Consider the following 17,623-nt stretch of genomic DNA (forward strand, 5'->3'; position numbering starts at 1 on the left):
CCACAGTCTTAAATACTCTTGTTGAAATTTTTCCCGGTTGCAACCTTACATTTACAATTTAAAGGATTATTGAAGAAAAGGGTTATCCAATCTTTGGAGAAATTTCTTAAGGACTATTTGGTAGAAATTCTAAAGGAAATTTGATCCTAGTTAAAAATCCTTAAAGAATCCGTTGAGAAATACTTAAAAAAAAACCCACGTCTTCTAAAGCATGAGTCATTTAATATCTGGACGCAAGAAATCACAGCTATCTCGGAAATATGTAATTAAAATAAAAAGTCTTTTGCACTCAGAACTTAGGATATTTATTTCACTTCCTAAGAAAAATGGCGTTGAAATTATTCTGTCTTGATTTTAATAAAATCTTGAACCTTTCTTCGGAGGCCGCGTTTTCATTCGGTCGTCGTCGTCGTCTATTTGACTGCTCATCTTCGTACGGGGCGATTTAGTGAGTTTTTGGTGGCAAAGTGTACAGGCCGCGTTTTCATTCGGTCGTCGTCGTCGTCTATTTGACTGCTCATCTTCGTACGGGGCGATTTATGATACGATAAATGCAACAAACAACATTTTTTGCGATTTTAGTCAACAGACATTGAAATGTTCGTCACGTCAAGTGTCGGCCCAAGTTCCAAATCCACGTTGGTTCAAATCACTTTATTTTCTCTTTCGTTAATTTTCGCACTTCGAAAACTATCTGAATGGTTCGTCATCTTCGATGTCGGCATGTGTTTTGTTTTAGTCCAAATGAAAATAAGTGGTTTGATATTAATAGGGTTGCATGAATCACTCCACTTACCAAAGTGAACTCATATCATGCGCCCTTTCCCCTCCCCACTAACAAAAAGTCCTTCCCATGACAGACGTGGAGACGCAGAGGTGATCTCGGTCTTTAGTAAGCAACGCACGTCATAATAACATTCCTTTCCTTCCTCGATGACCGTAAGGACGTGGCCGGCGCCGTTATTGACCTAATAAAGTTTGGAATTCTCGAAGATGCACATTGAGGACGGTAAGCTACTCCCAAGCTCCGTCTGTTGGTTCCTTGTGCAACTTCGATTGTTCTGGTCAATCACGGAGTAGCAACTACGAATAGTACGGTCATCTATGCTCATGCTCATGCTCAAATCTTGAACCTTTCTTTGAATACTGCTAATCATGTCTGGACAGCCCGTTGATTTACTTTAGTGGCCATTTTCTTCCACCATCCATTGCATCCCGAACCACCTCTCCACTCTTCTTCAACTTCTGCTTGACAATTGCTCAAAATTTCTCGATTGAGAGGAACTGAGGGCAGTTTGGGAAAATTTTTATTTGTATTTGTATTACTTCCATCGGACAACATTATGTCTACATGAAAACCTTATTTACTATATATTACCAGAAGTAATTAATCGACTTTTAAAAATATTTGTCGAGATATTAAAATCAAATAAATGGTAATCAACATTGAAAACGTCACACATTGCCTAATTGGCTCATTTAAGCCGTAATCGCTGCGGTGGAACTCCGATCGAATAAAATTTACATTTCGTAACGTTCTTTGAGGAGCATTTAGGTCAATTCGGCATAATATGTTCGGTGCATCGATTTCTCCTGTTAACAATATGGCTATAAACATTGCCTTCATAATGTTTCTTCTTTTTTCGAGCGTGTCCATTGCATTGGTTTACTCGCCGATTTTGATAAGGCGGAAGGTTCATTGGGTTGTCCCACGGTAAGAGACGCAGTGCAAACCTTATAAACTTACGCTGCACAGACTCGATTCTATTATTCCACGTTTGAGACGACGGACATCAAACTATAGCCGCGGGTTCAAGTATAGAACGTACCAATAAAGGACATTCACAGCTATTTCTAGTGGATAATAATAATGGACGATCTAAGCGAAGTCTCTCATCGATTTACTTCAGTTTGTGGATATCAAGGATTAGGAAAAAAATTCTGGGACAAATCGGGCATCAAACCCGTTATTTGCTGTTTTCCGTGTATTTTCCGTTACGTCTATATTTTATTTTGAATACCATGAAGCACACCTCATCGAGTTATTCATAAAGTGGTTCAGTGCATAACTTGTTTGTAACCTAACAGTTCATAAAGTAAGTTTACGATCTTTTACATGCGTAAAGTATGCTAAATTACTTAAACCCACAATCGTGTTTAGCGCAACAGCCTTTACGCGCCTCGTTGACCCCCATCGCTCAGTTTTCACTTCACTATCGCATTGACAGATATAACTCGCGTGGTTAGTTCTAAGTACCAACTGACCAACCGACCGGCCACCCTCTCAACTGGGTGGCAATGCTTCGTGTGGGGGGTTTAGTTTTTCCTCTCTTTTTTCTTCCGCTGCTGTGTGCTCTGACACCGGCCGTGTGTTGTTTTTCCAACCCAACCGAACATGTCCTCGGGCACTCGGCTGAATGTGGGTAGTTTGTGCGCGAGTTTGTCTCATGTCCTGTGTGTGTGGAAACCACGAGAGCGAGAGTGCAGCAATGGTTGGTTGGTAGAACGAGAGAACATTCGCGCGAATCCGCGGCCATCGTCGTCGCCGCCGCCGCTCCGTTGAAGTGAATTTGTGTTTTTATATAAATTACAGTAATTATTCTATTCTCAATGAGCGCACCGCGCAAAGAGAATCTCGAGCATGGGGGATGAGATGGACTAGTGGCGGACGAAAAAGACGAACAAAACTAGGTGAAAAATATTTGCTTTCAGGAACGTTTTTCGCTCGGTGGCCACCCGGCGCGTACGGAGACACACGGACGGACCCACCGCGCCAGGTTGCCTCCACCACTCGGATGGGCTGCAGACAGCCGGAGGGCCCTCATAGTTTCACGCGGATAGTCGCGGCTCAGTTTGTTCCGCGGTTTAACACGACCAACACAAAGTGTGCCCTCTCGGGGGTGGTCTGACTGGCAGTGCTGGTGTTTGATTTGGTTGGAATCCTTTTGGTGCGAATATCCGATCCTTGCCTCGTGTGTAGGCAGTCTGGCTACATGTCTGGCCAAGGCACGTGAATGTAGGAGAAAAACTATCGCCTCTTCGACGTGGACACGCCGCGGTGCGCTGTTGTGGTTGATAGTGTTTTGGTCAATCCGGAGCAAATTAGTCTCATGGCTAGGCACGACACGGGTTCGTTCGGTGGGTAAATGGAAAACTATCGCGGGCTTCGCGCCTTGTGTTTTGCCGTGGATGTAGCAGGTTGTGTCAGTTAGTCGTTCGTTATCAGTGCGGTTGTTCGCTCGTGGGTGTTTGACAGTGGGGTGATTTTTCCGACACCGGTGTTCGGGATTAGAACAGGATTGCTGAGCGAGATGGTGTGTTGATCAGAATCACGGGATGTTGTTCGTGTACTTGTGGATTATGGGAATGCCAGATGGGAAGCTGGGGGTGGAATTGGGTGTTGATGTGGAGTAAACGTAGCTAGGTGCAGTGAATACATGGATTGCAGAGAAGTGTTTTGTGGAAGCAACTTTGCATAAATTGAAACTAGGGTAAAAACAGGTGTGAACAATTGGAAACATTTGCGCTTGTGAGTTGTTGGATCGAACATTCCGTTAAACTGGTGCCCTCGAGAATGCGGTCCAAATCCGTCGCAAGGCGGTTTGCTCAAGGTAAGTGGTACATATTTCTATCGGTTCGTTTCATATGGTCAAAGTGTACGTAGCAGGGGTTCTCACAATTTTCCTGCTAACGATCCACTTTTGGTTGCTATAGGATTAGGTGCTCGGGCCCATATAGCCGAGGCGGTAAACGCACGGGTATTCAGTATGACCATGCTGAGGGTGACGGGTTCGATTCCCGGTCGGTCCAGGATCTTTTCGTAAAGGAAATTTCCTTGACTTCCTTGGGCATAGAGTATCTTCGTGCCTGCCACACGATGATGATGATGATGCGGTCAGGCTAAGGCCGGGGTGGCCTCTGCTGTACATAGTAGCCGCCTCCATTCCACTCGGTCCATGGCTGTTTGTCTCCAGTTCCGCACTCTGCGTAGGGTCCGCAGATCGTCCTCCACTTGGTCGACCCACCTAGCTCGCTGCGCTCCACGTCTTCTTGTACCGGTCGGATTACTCTCGAGAACCATTTTAGTCGGGTTGCTATCCGACATCCTGATGACGTGACCCGCCCACCGTAGCCTCCCGATTTTCGCGGTATGGACGATGGTTGGTTCTCTCAGCAGCTGATGCAGCTCGTGGTTCATTCGCCTTCTCGAAGTCCCGTCTTCCATCTGCACTCCGCCGTAGATGGTACGCAACACCTTCCGTTCGAAAACTCCAAGGGCGCGTTGGTCCTCTGCACGTAGGGTCCATGTTTCGTGCCCAGGACGACCGGTCTAATCAACGTTTTGTAGATGGTTAACTTCGTGTTACGGCGAACTTTATTCGATCGTAGAGTTCTGCGGGGTCCAAAGTAAGCACGATTTCCTGCCACAATGCGCCTCTGAATTTCTCTGCTGGTGTTATTGTCGTCGGTCACCAGTGAGCCCAAGTACACGAATTCTTCAACCGCCTCGATTTCATCACCGTCGATATGAATTTGGGGTGGCGGACGCGGTGATTCCTCCCTGGAGCCCTTTGCCATCATGTACTTTGTCTTCGACACATTAATGACTAATCCGATTCGCCTGGCTTCACTCTTTAGTCGGATGTACGTTTCCGCCATCGTCTCAAATTTACGAGCAATAATATCAATATCATCGGCGAAACCAAGCAGCTGAACGGACTTCGTGAAAATCGTCCCACTCGTGTTTATCCCCGCTCTTCGTATTACACCCTCCAAAGCAATGTTGAACAGCAGGCACGAAAGACCATCACCTTGCCGTAACCCTCTGCGAGATTCGAAGGGACTCAAGAGTGTCCCTGATACTCGAACTACGCACATCACTCGATCCATCGTCGCTTTGATCAACCGTATCAGTTTATCCGGGAATCCGTATTCGTGCATAATCTGCCATAGCTGTTCTCGATCCATTGTATCATACGCCGATTTGAAATCGATGAACAAGTGATGTGTGGGCACGTTGTATTCGCGGCATTTCTGCAACACCTGGCGGATGGCGAACATCTGGTCCGTTGTAGCGCGTTCACCCATAAATCCAGCCTAATATTGCCCCACGAACTCTCTTGCAATCGGTGATAGACGGCGGCATAAAATTTGAGAGAGTATCTTGTAGGCAGCGCTCAGTAGTGTGATCGCGCGGTAGTTCCCGCAATCCAACTTGTCGCCCTTTTTGTAGATGGGACACACGATACCTTCCATCCATTCCTCCGGTAATACTTCCTCCTCCCAAATCTTGGTAATGACCCAGTGTAGTGCTCTCACTAGTGCTTCTCCACCATATTTTAGAAGCTCGCTTGGTAGTTGATCTGCTCCAGCGGCTTTGTTGTTTTTCAACCGGCCAACCTCCTTCTCAATCTCTTGAAGGTCAGGGGCCGGAAGTCTTTCGTCCTGTGCACATACTCCTAGATCTGTTACCACGCCACCTTCGGTACTTGCAACGTCGCCATTGAGGTGCTCATCGTAATGCTGCCGCCACCTCTCGACCACCTCACGCTCGCTCGTGAGAATATTCCCGTGATTATCTCGGCACATGTCGGCTTGTGGCACAAAGCCTCTGCGCGAGCGGTTCAGCTTCTCGTAGAACTTTCGTGTGTCCTTAGCGCGGTACAGCTCTTCAATCGCTTCGCGATCTCGTTCTTCCTGCTGGCGCTTCTTCATCCGGAAGACTGAGTTCTGCCTGTTCCGCGCCTGTTTGTAACGTACCTCATTCGCTCTCGTACGATGTTGCAGCATTCTCGCCCATGCTAAATTCTTCTCGTTTTTCAACTGTTCACGTTTGCCATCGTACCAGTCGTTTCTGTGATTCGGAGTCGCGAAGCCTAGTGCTGTAGCCGAGGTACTACCTATGGCAGATCGGATGTCCCTCCAGCCATCTTCAAGTGTAGCTGCGCCAAGCTGCTCTTCCGTTGGTAGGGCCACTGCTAACTGCTGCGCGTAGTCTTGAGCCACCTCTACGTTACGAAGTTGCTCGATGTTGAGCCGCGGCGTTCGACTTCGATGCGTGGTGATAACTGTCGAAAGTTTTGAGCGCATGCATACAGCGACTAAGTAGTGATCCGAATCTATATTCGCACTGCGGTATGTGCGGACGTTGGTTATATCCGAGAAGAATTTACCGTCGATTAGAACATGGTCGATTTGGTTTTCTGTTTGATGGTCGGGTGATCTCCAGGTGGCTTTGTGGATGTCTTTGCGGGGGAAGGTGCTTCGGACTACCATACCACGGGAGGCTGCAAAGTTTACGCATCGCTGGCCGTTATCATTCGATACGGCGTGCAGGCTGTTTCGCCCGATTACCGGTCTGTACATTTCCTCCCTTCCTACCTGCGCGTTCATGTCGCCGACAACGATTTTCACGTCACGCGGCGAGCAACCATCGTATGTTTGCTCTAGCTGCGCGTAGAACGCTTCTTTCTCGTCATCCCTTCGTGTGGGCAGTGGACGTTAATGATGCTGTAGTTGAAGAAACGGACCTTAACTCTCAACATGCACATCCTTGCGTTGATCGGCTGCCACCCGATCACACGTTGTCGCATCTTGCCCAACACTATGAATCCTGTTCCCAGTTCATTGGTGGTGCCACAGCTTTGGTAGAAGGTAGCCGCTCGATGCCCGCTTTTACACACTTTCTGTCCAGTCCAACAAAGTTCCTGCAACGCCACGATGTCGAAGTTGCGGGGATGTAGTTCGTCGTAGATTATCCTTCACATCCTGCAAAACCTAGTGACTTGCAATTCCATGTTCCAAGTTTCCAATCGTAGTCCTTATTTCATCGCGTGGGTCTTTGCCGATTGTATCGAGTCGTATTTTCTCCTATGTTATTCGCAATGGGGATTTTTACGGGTGGCTTATTGGGCCTACGCCAACACTCCTGTCTCGCCGGAGGGCCATCGTGCCAGTTCTGTTTAACGTCCCAACCAACACTGGGACGACCACGCTGATAGGGCTACCACCTTGGATCTAGCTGGGCGTGGTGCAGCGTTACTTACTCAGCCGCTGGATGCCAGAACAGACGCTGTTTGAGCCGCACCTCCTTGGTGAACAGACACTCGGATCGTACTTCCTCAATCTAGCTGAAGTCAGAAGGACAACAGTGCCCAGGCTGCACTACCAGCTAAGCACACAACTCTTAGCTGGCGGTCTTTGTCATCGCTTGACCCGTGGAAGCATGAGGTAGGAACTTGTGAGGACCAGAGCTATATTGGACGCTCTCCTTATCGACTCACCGTTTTGCAGCCCGCCTGCCACACGATATACACATGCAAAATGGTCATTGGCAGAGGAAGCTCTCAGTTAAAAACTGAGGTTGTGCTCATAGAACACTAAGCTGAGAAGCAGGCTTTGTCCCAGTGAGGACGTTACGCCAAGAAGAGGAGAGGAGGATTAGGTGATCCATCTGCATGTAGTATTAAAAGATAAGATGCTCTACACAATTAAAACGAAATATATATTGTTTACGTCAAAACTGTTGAATTAATATTATGGAGGAAACATGTAGGTTTTATTAGCAAAGCGAAGCAGAGCAAAGCAAAGACAATCGTACACATCGTAGTTGCTACTCCGTGATTGACCAGAACAATGTGGAAGCTTGGGACTAGCTAACCATTATCAATGTGCACAATTCGAGAGTTCAACATTTTCAAAGTCAATAATGGCGCCGGCCACGTCCTTACGGTCATCAGGAAAGGGAAGTAATGTTAGTTCGACAACCGTTGCTACTAGAAACCGTGGAATCCATAACTAGCCTAGGGCTAAAAATCTCGTTAATACAGATAAAAAACAAACTTGATATGTAACGCTGTGGGTTCTATATATTAAACTTGAAGTATACGGAAAATAAACTTTCATGCTTAGATAGCATTTAAGTATTATTGTTCCAACGAAAGAAAGTAGTCTAGTGTGCTGCTTGTAATCAGGAGTTGAGGTAATTTGGCCAATTCTGTATCATTTTTCTAAATTATTGTAAGCTCGAATCACTTTGTTCTAACATTTTTATTGCTTCAATATCAAGTCAATATAAGAATTTGTTGATATTACTAGACTTAATGAGGTTTTGAAGAAATTTCATGAATCCGCATCGGCGAAATTACCTCGACTTTTTCTAGGGTATAAAGAAAAATCAGAATGATCTCACCTAGATTTATCTCGTCGGATGATCGCATCACCGCCTTCCCGAATAGATGGGAAAAACAAAACGATTACAGGTTGTGTTATTTTGATACAGTGTTTTTTTTTTTGTAAAAACGGTTGTTATAAAACATGAAGCGTTAGTAGTTAAAATATCAAAAAATCTAACAAAATTCGTTCCAATTAAAACAAAAATATAACAAGTTGAGATATAACCATGACAAGATTATATAAAATTTTGTTAGACTGAAATTGAAAAATCATTACAAAATTATAACAAGTTCTGTTAAATATTTCATAACAAAATTGTTACAAGTTTTGTTATAAATCTCTTGGTTCGAGTGACCAAAATAACAACTATCAATCTTTTTCGCAACAACACAAAAAATCTTATAAATTCTGATATAATTTTGCTACAAAAAATATTACATAGATTGCAATAAACATGTTACGAAATTATGTTAGAGGGAATTATATTATGATGATAATATAACAAATGTTGTTATACATTTGTTTGAATAAATGATACAAGTTGTGTTATAATTTTGTTACTAAAATTATAACAAATGTAAATTAATTTTGGTACGGACATTCACATGGAAAAATCGTCATAACAAAGTTATGTCAACTTTTGTTATTTCTAACAACAGTTGTTGTTCAGATCTAGGAATGTCGGTCCGTCTGGCAACTTCAGAACACGTTCCACAAATGTAAATCAGTTTGTCCTATTTCCACTCATTGATTAATTGCCCCATCTTTATCAGCAGATACCGTAATATAGCGTAGGTAGTCCGATCGATAGCCACTGATCGGTATCGTTCGGTGTCATATTCACCACTGACCTCCTCGTATCGCAGAGAATACGAGAGGCAGTTTAGTCTGAATACAACCACTCGCAGTATCGCGTCGCACTCGAATTGTGCAAATAAATCGGTCGAGCAATAAATACGTAGTTTTTGTGCAAAGTAGTGGTTTCAATAAATCGGTTGTTTTTCGTATGCAATTCTGTGTCGCGAGTTTATGAACCAGTATCCGAAGAATCTTTCGCCAACGGTCCCGGTAAAGTAAAGAAACATTTTGGTCCTTCGAGCCGGATGACCGTTGGACGATTGATAGTGGACATAGTGCAAAGGACCCGCGAACTGTGGTCCCGCCGGTCAGTGACCCCCCAGTGAACAGTGAACAATAGTGCTCCGGCGTTGATAGAAGATCCGCCATCGTGATGTGGCTCAACTGAGCGAAGAAAAGTTGATGCTGTTACAACAACGGGTTGCGGATTATCATCGGTCGCGGCGCACCGTCCGGTGCAATAGGAGTTAATTGGCGGCGGCGGTGTACGACGACGCCGGACGTCCGCACGACGCAGGCGTAGGAGCGAGCGGATAAGCAACGAAACTTCAACTAGGACCTTGGATCAGCAGCGGTGGCAAGGGAAGTAATTGCATGTTATCTGTGGTGGCGCCATGCATGTAGGGCTCACCGAATGAAGTTGTGGGATCTTTAATAAAATGGTGGTTCTAAATTGAGATTTTATTTGCATGCGAATTTTGTGTTCCCTGAGTTCAATTGACGGTTGGTCTTCGGTTCTGCTGGCTATTTTTCGGCTCGTTGTTTCACCTGGTTGGCTCCCCTCGCTTGCAGTCAAATTTGGTCGTTCTGTCTTCAGTCAATTTGTGGGTCGTCGAGTAGAGTCGCGAAGCGCGGAGTGAGTGATTTCAAGTGCAAGTGCCAGTGCAATTACCTGAACAATTGATTCCAGTGCTACCACTGTGGTTCAAGAAGGTGACATTTTGTGAACTTTAATGGACAAACAGTGTGATTAAAACTAAGCAAGATACTATTTGAAGTGGTTCGAGAGTGATTCAAAAATGGCAAGTGAACTGAAGGAGTTGAAGTCGCAACAACGGCAGGTTCGGAGTACCTTTGAAGGGATACGACAGTTCATCCTCAAATTCAAGCCGGAGAAGCATGAAGCGCAGGTCGAAACAAGGATGGAAATCTTGGAGGAAGCGATGCAGAAGTTTTACGTACTTCGGAGGAAGATAGAAGTTTTCACCGAGGAAGCTGATGAACGGGAATTGATGGAGTCTAAAGCTGACCCGGCGGACTTGCATGATCAGTTAGAAGCACTCATCGAAAAGCGGCAGTTAGAACACAGTGCGATTATCCAGCAGGCTGAGGATACCTACTGCGAGTTGAAGTCGTCCCTGCAACGTCTGCGAGCAAACCTAGTTTCCGGATCATCTTCTGGCCCATCCGTAGCGTCAATCCAAGGCCCAACAGCTCTATCTACGGTGAAGTTGCCTGAGATTCGTCTACCCAGTTTTGGCGGTAAAATCCGAGATTGGGTCACGTTTCGGGACATGTTCAGGAGCCTGATCCACCGAAATCAGCAGCTCACTGACATCGATAAATTCACTTATCTCAGGTCGTCACTAGAAGGTGAAGCGCTTCGGGAGATTGGGATGATCGAGATCACCGCTGCAAATTACATCATCGCCTGGGAACAGTTGCAAAAGCGGTATGAGAATAAAAAACTCATCGTCAAGGCTCATATCGATGCCCTATTTGCAGTGGAACCATTGAAGCGGGAGAACTACGACTCTCTTTGCCAGTTGATCAGCGAGTACGACCGCAATCTTCAGATGTTGGACAAAATTGGCGAGGACACGTCGAAGTGGAGCACGATTCTTGTTCACATGGTGTGTTCTAGACTGGACGCAGCCACTCTACGAAACTGGGAAACCCATCACGCCTCCACGCAGGTTCCAACGTACGACCAACTGATGGAGTTTCTACGCAAGCACTGTGCCATTCTCCAATCGATAGCTCCAGCAAAGTCAGCCCAAATGGAAGTGAGGAAACCCAAGTTCACCGTAAGCCATGCTCAAACTTCTGCGCCAGCTTCTAGCCGGTGCCCATTCTGCTCCGAAGAAATGCATTCAGCGTTCAAATGCCAGAAGTTCATCAAAATGAAGATTCCCGAGCGCTATGAGAAAGTGAAACGGTGCGGCCTGTGTCTGAATTGCCTGTCTCCATCGCACCTGGTTCGAGCGTGTACCGCTGGCGTGTGTAGACATTGCCAGAAGAAGCATCATTCGCTCCTCCATTCCGGAGGCTTCAACGGTGGAAGGCCTGCTGCATCAACGCCGCAGAATGACTCCTCCGGCCCACAAGCTCAGAATCGATCACAGGTGACAAACACACAGCAAACACAGCCACAAGCCCAGAACCAACCAACTCACACTCAGGCAGCTGGTCCTAGTACTAGCTCGCTCCCCATTGCAAACACAAGTTCGCTTACGCAAACACCACCACCAACCACCACAGATCCCACACTTCCAAGCAATTCCCTACCCGCCACTATACACACCTCTACGGTGTCCGGCCATTTGGCCGAATGCCGTTTGGCCGAATGCCGTTTGGCCGAATGCCGTTTGGCCGAACGCCATTTGGCCGAATGCCATCTGGCCGAAAGGGTCGTTTGGCCGAATCATGATTAAAAGAATTCAGAGGAAGTTTTTGACATTCTAACTGCCAATATGATTATCAGAAGTATTTCCTTCTTTTTATCATAGGCTATTCTTTCTAGTTTTAATATTCAGGTATTAGTTGGCGTTGAAACTGTCAATATATCATCGAAGATTTTTCCTTCTTTGAATCATAGGCTGTTCTTTCGAGGTATACTGGGACGGGGAACAGTGGTATGGTCACTTGATTTCATCATTCATTTTTCGGCCAAACGGCATTCGGCCAAATGGCATTCGGCCAAATGACCCTTTCGGCCAAATGGCGTTCGGCCAAACGGCATTCGGCCAAATGGCGTTCGGCCAAATGACCCGGAACCCACCTCTACACGTCAAGTCTTGCTGTCGACAGCGCTCGTTCGTGTGTCGGACAGATATGGAAATACCCAGTTAGCCAGAGTTCTTCTGGATTCTTGCTCGGAGTACTGCTTCGTTACCACGAAGCTCTCTCAAAAGCTGAGACTAGCTGAAACGTTTAGCTATCTATCAGTAGCTGGGATTGGAGGTTCAGTAGTGCAATCTACGAAGAAGGTCGAGGCTACGATATCTCCACGATCCTCCAGCATCTCCTCGTATTCCGAAACCATCCAGCTTCACGTGCTTCCAAAACTCACTTCGGAATTGCCGATCAATCCAGTAAATGTCTACGAATTGGCCATTCCGAGTGGAATGATTTTGGCGGATCCGAACTTCCACAAGCCCGGTCCGATCGACATCATATTGGGCGCGGAGTACTATTACGATTTGCTCCTCGAGGACAAGCTGAAACTATCCGACGATGGACCGACGCTGCAAGGTACCGTGTTCGGATGGGTTGTCTCAGGACGTGTTCCTGGGAATGTCGTCGAAGTTCCTACAACAGTCACACATTCCTGTTCCACACTCGAGCTGCGAGAACTCATGGCCAAGTTTTGGGAACTGGAGTCCTGCAATAGTTCGAGTACGTTGTCGGTTGAAGAAGCTGTATGTGAAGACATATTTGAGAAGACGACTGTTCGAGACAGTGAAGGAAGTTTTGTCGTCACTCTTCCCAAGAAGGAGCACGTTATCAACCAGTTGGGAGACTCTAGGACCACCGCACTAAAAAGACTTCACGGAATGGAGCGACGATTTGCAACGAACGATCAGTTGAAGGCACTCTACATCGACTTCGTTCAGGAATACCTGTCCATGAATCACATGCGTGAGGTCGATGGTGGAGAAGACAAATTGGCGTATTATCTTCCGCATCACGCCGTACTCAAACCTGAAAGCACGACCACCAAATTGAGAGTTGTTTTCGACGGTTCCTGTCGCTCCTCATCCGGCGTATCTTTGAACGATGGACTAATGGTAGGACCTGTCGTGCAGGATGACTTGTTCTCCATCATTTTGCGCTTTCGATCATGGCAATTCGTACTGGTAGCGGACATTGCCAAGATGTACCGCATGGTCAAGGTTGCGGAAGACGATCAGCCACTTCAACGGATTTTGTGGAGGGATTCGCCTGATCAGCCTGTCAGGACTTACGAATTGACCACAGTCACCTACGGAACCGCATCAGCGCCCTATCTGGCAACCAAATGTCTCCAACGACTAGGCACAGAAGGAGAGGCTTCGCACCCAGTAGCTGCGAAGGTTGTTCGTAAGGATTTCTATGTGGACGATTTGTTAACCGGCACGGACAGTATAGAAGAGGGAAAAACTCTCGCATCGGAGCTGATTACCCTGACGAATTCAGCAGGCTTCAACCTGCGCAAGTGGAGCTCGAACAATCCCGAACTACTGTCGACGATTCCATCAGAGCTTCGAGACGATCGAACAACCCTAGAACTCGATTCGTCTACATCCGTTGTTAAAACCCTTGGACTCATCTGGGAACCTTCAAGGGACAGCTTCAAGTTTGCCGTTCCACGCTGGAGCGCAGAACCAGTAATCACCAAGCGTGTCGTTCTCTCCGATACCGCTCGTATCTTCGACCCCCTCGGACTCATCGGTCCGGTCACAGTTCAAGCTAAGATTTTCCTTCAGCAACTCTGGAAGGAGAAGTCGGATTGGGACGACCCGTTGCCAGATTCCTGCCAAGCCTTTTGGAACGAGTTTCGTTGGAACGCCAGTGCACTGGAATCTCTTGCTGTGCCGAGGTGGATAGGCTTCAATAGCAAGTTAGCATCCGTAGAACTACACGGCTTCTGCGACGCATCAGAGGCAGCATATGGTGCTTGCCTGTATTTACGGTGTGAAACCACCGACGGATCGGTCACCGTTCGACTGATAACTTCGAAGTCTCGTGTGGCACCATTGGAAGACCTCTCTCGCAAGAAGAAAAAGCAGTCGATTCCGCGGCTGGAACTATCATCAGCGTTACTTCTTAGCCACCTCTACGAAAAGTTCTGCACGAGTGTCCAGATTCCCGCCAAGGCTTACTTCTGGACAGATTCCATGATAGTCAAGTGCTGGTTATCCTCGCTGCCGTCGCGTTGGCAAATCTTTGTTGCCAACCGGGTTTCAGAAATCCAGCATATCACCAAGTCTGGAATATGGAATCATGTCGCCGGCGCTGAAAACCCGGCAGATATAGTTTCCCGAGGAATGACACCAGCCCAGCTAGCGTATCAGACTCTATGGTTTGAAGGTCCTTTATGGTTGCGCCAAGATCAGTCTACTTGGCCAAAGTCAGCTACTGTTCAATCGGAGTTGGACAGCGCGCTCTTGGAGGAAAGGCCTTCAACATCAGTTCCCGTTCAAATCAAACCGCCCAATCCCATCTTTTCGCTACGATCGTCGTTTCCGGCGCTCGTTCGCATCGTTGCCTGGGTCCGTCGATTCCGGCACAACGCAGTCTCGAGTAATCGATCCTGCAAACGAAGCGGAAATCTATCTACGATAGAGCTCAACGAATCGGAGTTGCAGCTGGTGCGGTTAGCACAGTCGGAAACCTTTCCGGCAGAAATATCAGCATTATCCAAGAACCAACAAATCAGTCCATCATCGAAACTCCTCGCAGCAAATCCCAGCCTGATGGAGGGCGTACTTCGTGTCGGCGGCCGGTTGCAGCATGCTCCCATACCGGAAGGCCGAAAACATCCGTTGATTCTCCATCACCAACATCCACTGACGAAATTGATAATGGAACATTACCACCGTAAACCTTTCCACGCCGGACAGCAACTTTTGATTAGCTCCGTCAGGGAGAAGTTCTGGCCACTACGAGCCCGAGATGTCGCACGTTGGACTATCCACCGGTGCGTGTCGTGCTTCCGGAACAAACCAAAGGTCCATGAACAGCTGATGGCCGATCTACCCTCCGTCCGGGTCACACCCGGAGCAGTCTTTCTGAAGGTCGGAATCGATCTGTGCGGACCTTTCTACATTCGATACCCTGGTCGGAAAGCCACACCGATAAAATCCTTTGTGTGCATTTTCGTTTGTCTGGCCACCAAGGCCGTACACTTGGAGATTGTAGCAGACCTGTCAACCCAAGCCTTTCTGGCGTCGTTCAAACGGTTTGTTGCCATCCGCGGCAAGCCACGGTTGGTCATGTGTGACAACGCAACCAACTTCGTTGGAGCGAACAAGGAGCTCGAAGCAATCCGTCGGCTGCTGAACAATCAACAAGTCCAACATGCGATGGTGAATGCGGCACTGGAAGATGGAATTGAATTCAGGTTCATCCCGCCGCGCACCCCCAATTTCGGCGGACTTTGGGAGGCGGCCGTGAAATCCTTCAAAGGTCACTTTCGGAAGACGATCGGAGATCGAGTGTTGACCTACGACGAGTTCCACACCGTGGTTCATCAGGTTGCAGCGATTCTCAACTCTAGGCCGTTGACTCCGCTGAGCAATGATCCGACCGATTTCACTGCGCTCACTCCAGGCCATTTCCTGGTAGGTCGGCCGCTCACGGCGGTTCCAGAGCCGGACCTGCAAGAGGTTCCAGAAAACCGGCTCTCTCAATGGCAACGCACTCAAGACTTTGTTCAGCAACTATGGAGAAAATGGAAAACGCAGTATCTCTCCGATCTGCACAACAGAACGAGATGGTCTCGTAAACGGGACAACATTCATGTTGGAACCATGGTTCTCGTCAAGGAGGACAACCTGCCACCCCAAAAGTGGCGGCTAGGGAGAGTCACCGAGATTTTTCCGAGCCAGGACGGAAACGTCCGCGTGGTGAGCGTCCGCACCCAGGATGGTGTCTTCAAACGGGGAATTTCCAAGATTTGCATCCTTCCTATTCGGGACAACGACCAGGAGTCCCCATCGGAGGAGCAATAGCTTTTCCAACGAGGTGCTTCGGCACCGCGGGGGGCCTCAACTGATGGTCCTCCGCAGTCCAGTTAAGTAGTAATTTTATAGTTCAATTCAAAAAGCTCAAGGAATGTTTATCCCCCATAGCTGCACCCGCGTCCCGGCCAACGGGACGGGCCGGTCATCATCTAGAAGTCGTCAAGTTCATCCGTTTGCCAAACCGTCATTCGTCCGTTCCGCATGAAGCTTGTCCTGTGTCGTCACACATGTTCTGTCCAAGGTTTTGGTGCACGGTCTGCTTTCCCAATTCACAAGGTCTTCCTCATCACCTCATCAAGGTCGTCATCGAATGTCATCCCGAGAGCGAAGGGCCCTTCGCTCGTTCCGTTGGTCCTACCCGACCGGTCATCAAGCGAATTGATCACTCGCACTGAAGGCCAACGTCAATCCAGGATCAGCACTATAGACGTCCATAGCATGAGACCACCAAACCAATCGCTACTACTCCGTAGCATCACCGCGGTGCCAGGGGCACCCGCGGAGGCCCGGACGCAAGGGCCTCCGCTCCAGGCAAGTTGTTTCGAAATTGTTCATTTCCTCGTAAAAAGCTCCCCATGTTTTGTAGAATCGTGCACCAGTTCAGGCCAGGAGGCCTGCACCCATCGGCGGCAGAGGCCCGCCGAGAGATACCAGGACACAGCCCGAACGTTGAACCCATCCAGCTCCATCCGGCGAACCGAAGATGACCAAGGCCAGCAGAAGTCCATTTCCCAGTTGTCGTCCGTTTCCGATTGGAATTTCCTCACTATTTCCGGACGGTAAGCCCACCGTCACCGAAGCAGACGATGCAGTCCATCTCCAGTACAGCCGTACTCAAGTCGGTCAAGGTCACCAGTCACAGCAGCAGCAGCAGCAGCAGCAGCAGTAGCAGTAGCGAACCAGCAGTTACCCGAAGTGATGTTTACATCGAAGCAGCAATCGTAGGCCATGAAGTATTGAAACGAGTGTGAAAGCAATAGTAGTATGTAGGAAACAGCTAGATCTTTGAAGTACAGTAGCAGCCAAATTTGAATTCTTTAGATGGGTTGAAATCCTAACGATTTCAAGGCGGCCGGCATGTTCAGATCTAGGAATGTCGGTCCGTCTGGCAACTTCAGAACACGTTCCACAAATGTAAATCAGTTTGTCCTATTTCCACTCATTGATTAATTGCCCCATCTTTATCAGCAGATACCGTAATATAGCGTAGGTAGTCCGATCGATAGCCACTGATCGGTATCGTTCGGTGTCATATTCACCACTGACCTCCTCGTATCGCAGAGAATACGAGAGGCAGTTTAGTCTGAATACAACCACTCGCAGTATCGCGTCGCACTCGAATTGTGCAAATAAATCGGTCGAGCAATAAATACGTAGTTTTTGTGCAAAGTAGTGGTTTCAATAAATCGGTTGTTTTTCGTATGCAATTCTGTGTCGCGAGTTTATGAACCAGTATCCGAAGAATCTTTCGCCAACGGTCCCGGTAAAGTAAAGAAACAGTTGTAATAATTTTGTTATGATCTTGTTATGTGCTTCTGGTTGGGTTGACTCAATAAATTGTCTGCACCAAAGACAATAGACCGTTGGCTACCAAATGTGCATTACATTTTCTTCATTTTCCGCTTCGGACAATGCATTATGCG

The 17,623-nt window shown here is 47.5% G+C and overlaps 1 protein-coding gene across 2 annotated transcripts in view; it reads left to right on the forward strand.

Annotated features, from left to right (window-relative positions):
* Window positions 1-2,421: 2,421 nt before the first annotated feature.
* LOC109402239 (transcription factor hamlet) overlaps window positions 2,422-17,623 on the forward strand; it is a 384,793-nt gene continuing 369,591 nt past the window's right edge. The window contains exon 1 of one of the 2 annotated variants that reach the window (XM_062849390.1): window positions 2,422-3,611. In XM_062849390.1, the coding sequence (XP_062705374.1) occupies window positions 3,575-3,611 (37 nt within the window). In that variant the 5' untranslated portion in view covers window positions 2,422-3,574. The remainder of the gene's footprint in view (window positions 3,612-17,623) is intronic. The other variant, XM_062849389.1, reaches the window with a different exon arrangement.

The sequence above is a fragment of the Aedes albopictus genome, chromosome 2 (assembly GCF_035046485.1).
Source record: "Aedes albopictus strain Foshan chromosome 2, AalbF5, whole genome shotgun sequence".
In the NCBI taxonomy this organism is placed as follows: domain Eukaryota; kingdom Metazoa; phylum Arthropoda; class Insecta; order Diptera; family Culicidae; genus Aedes; species Aedes albopictus.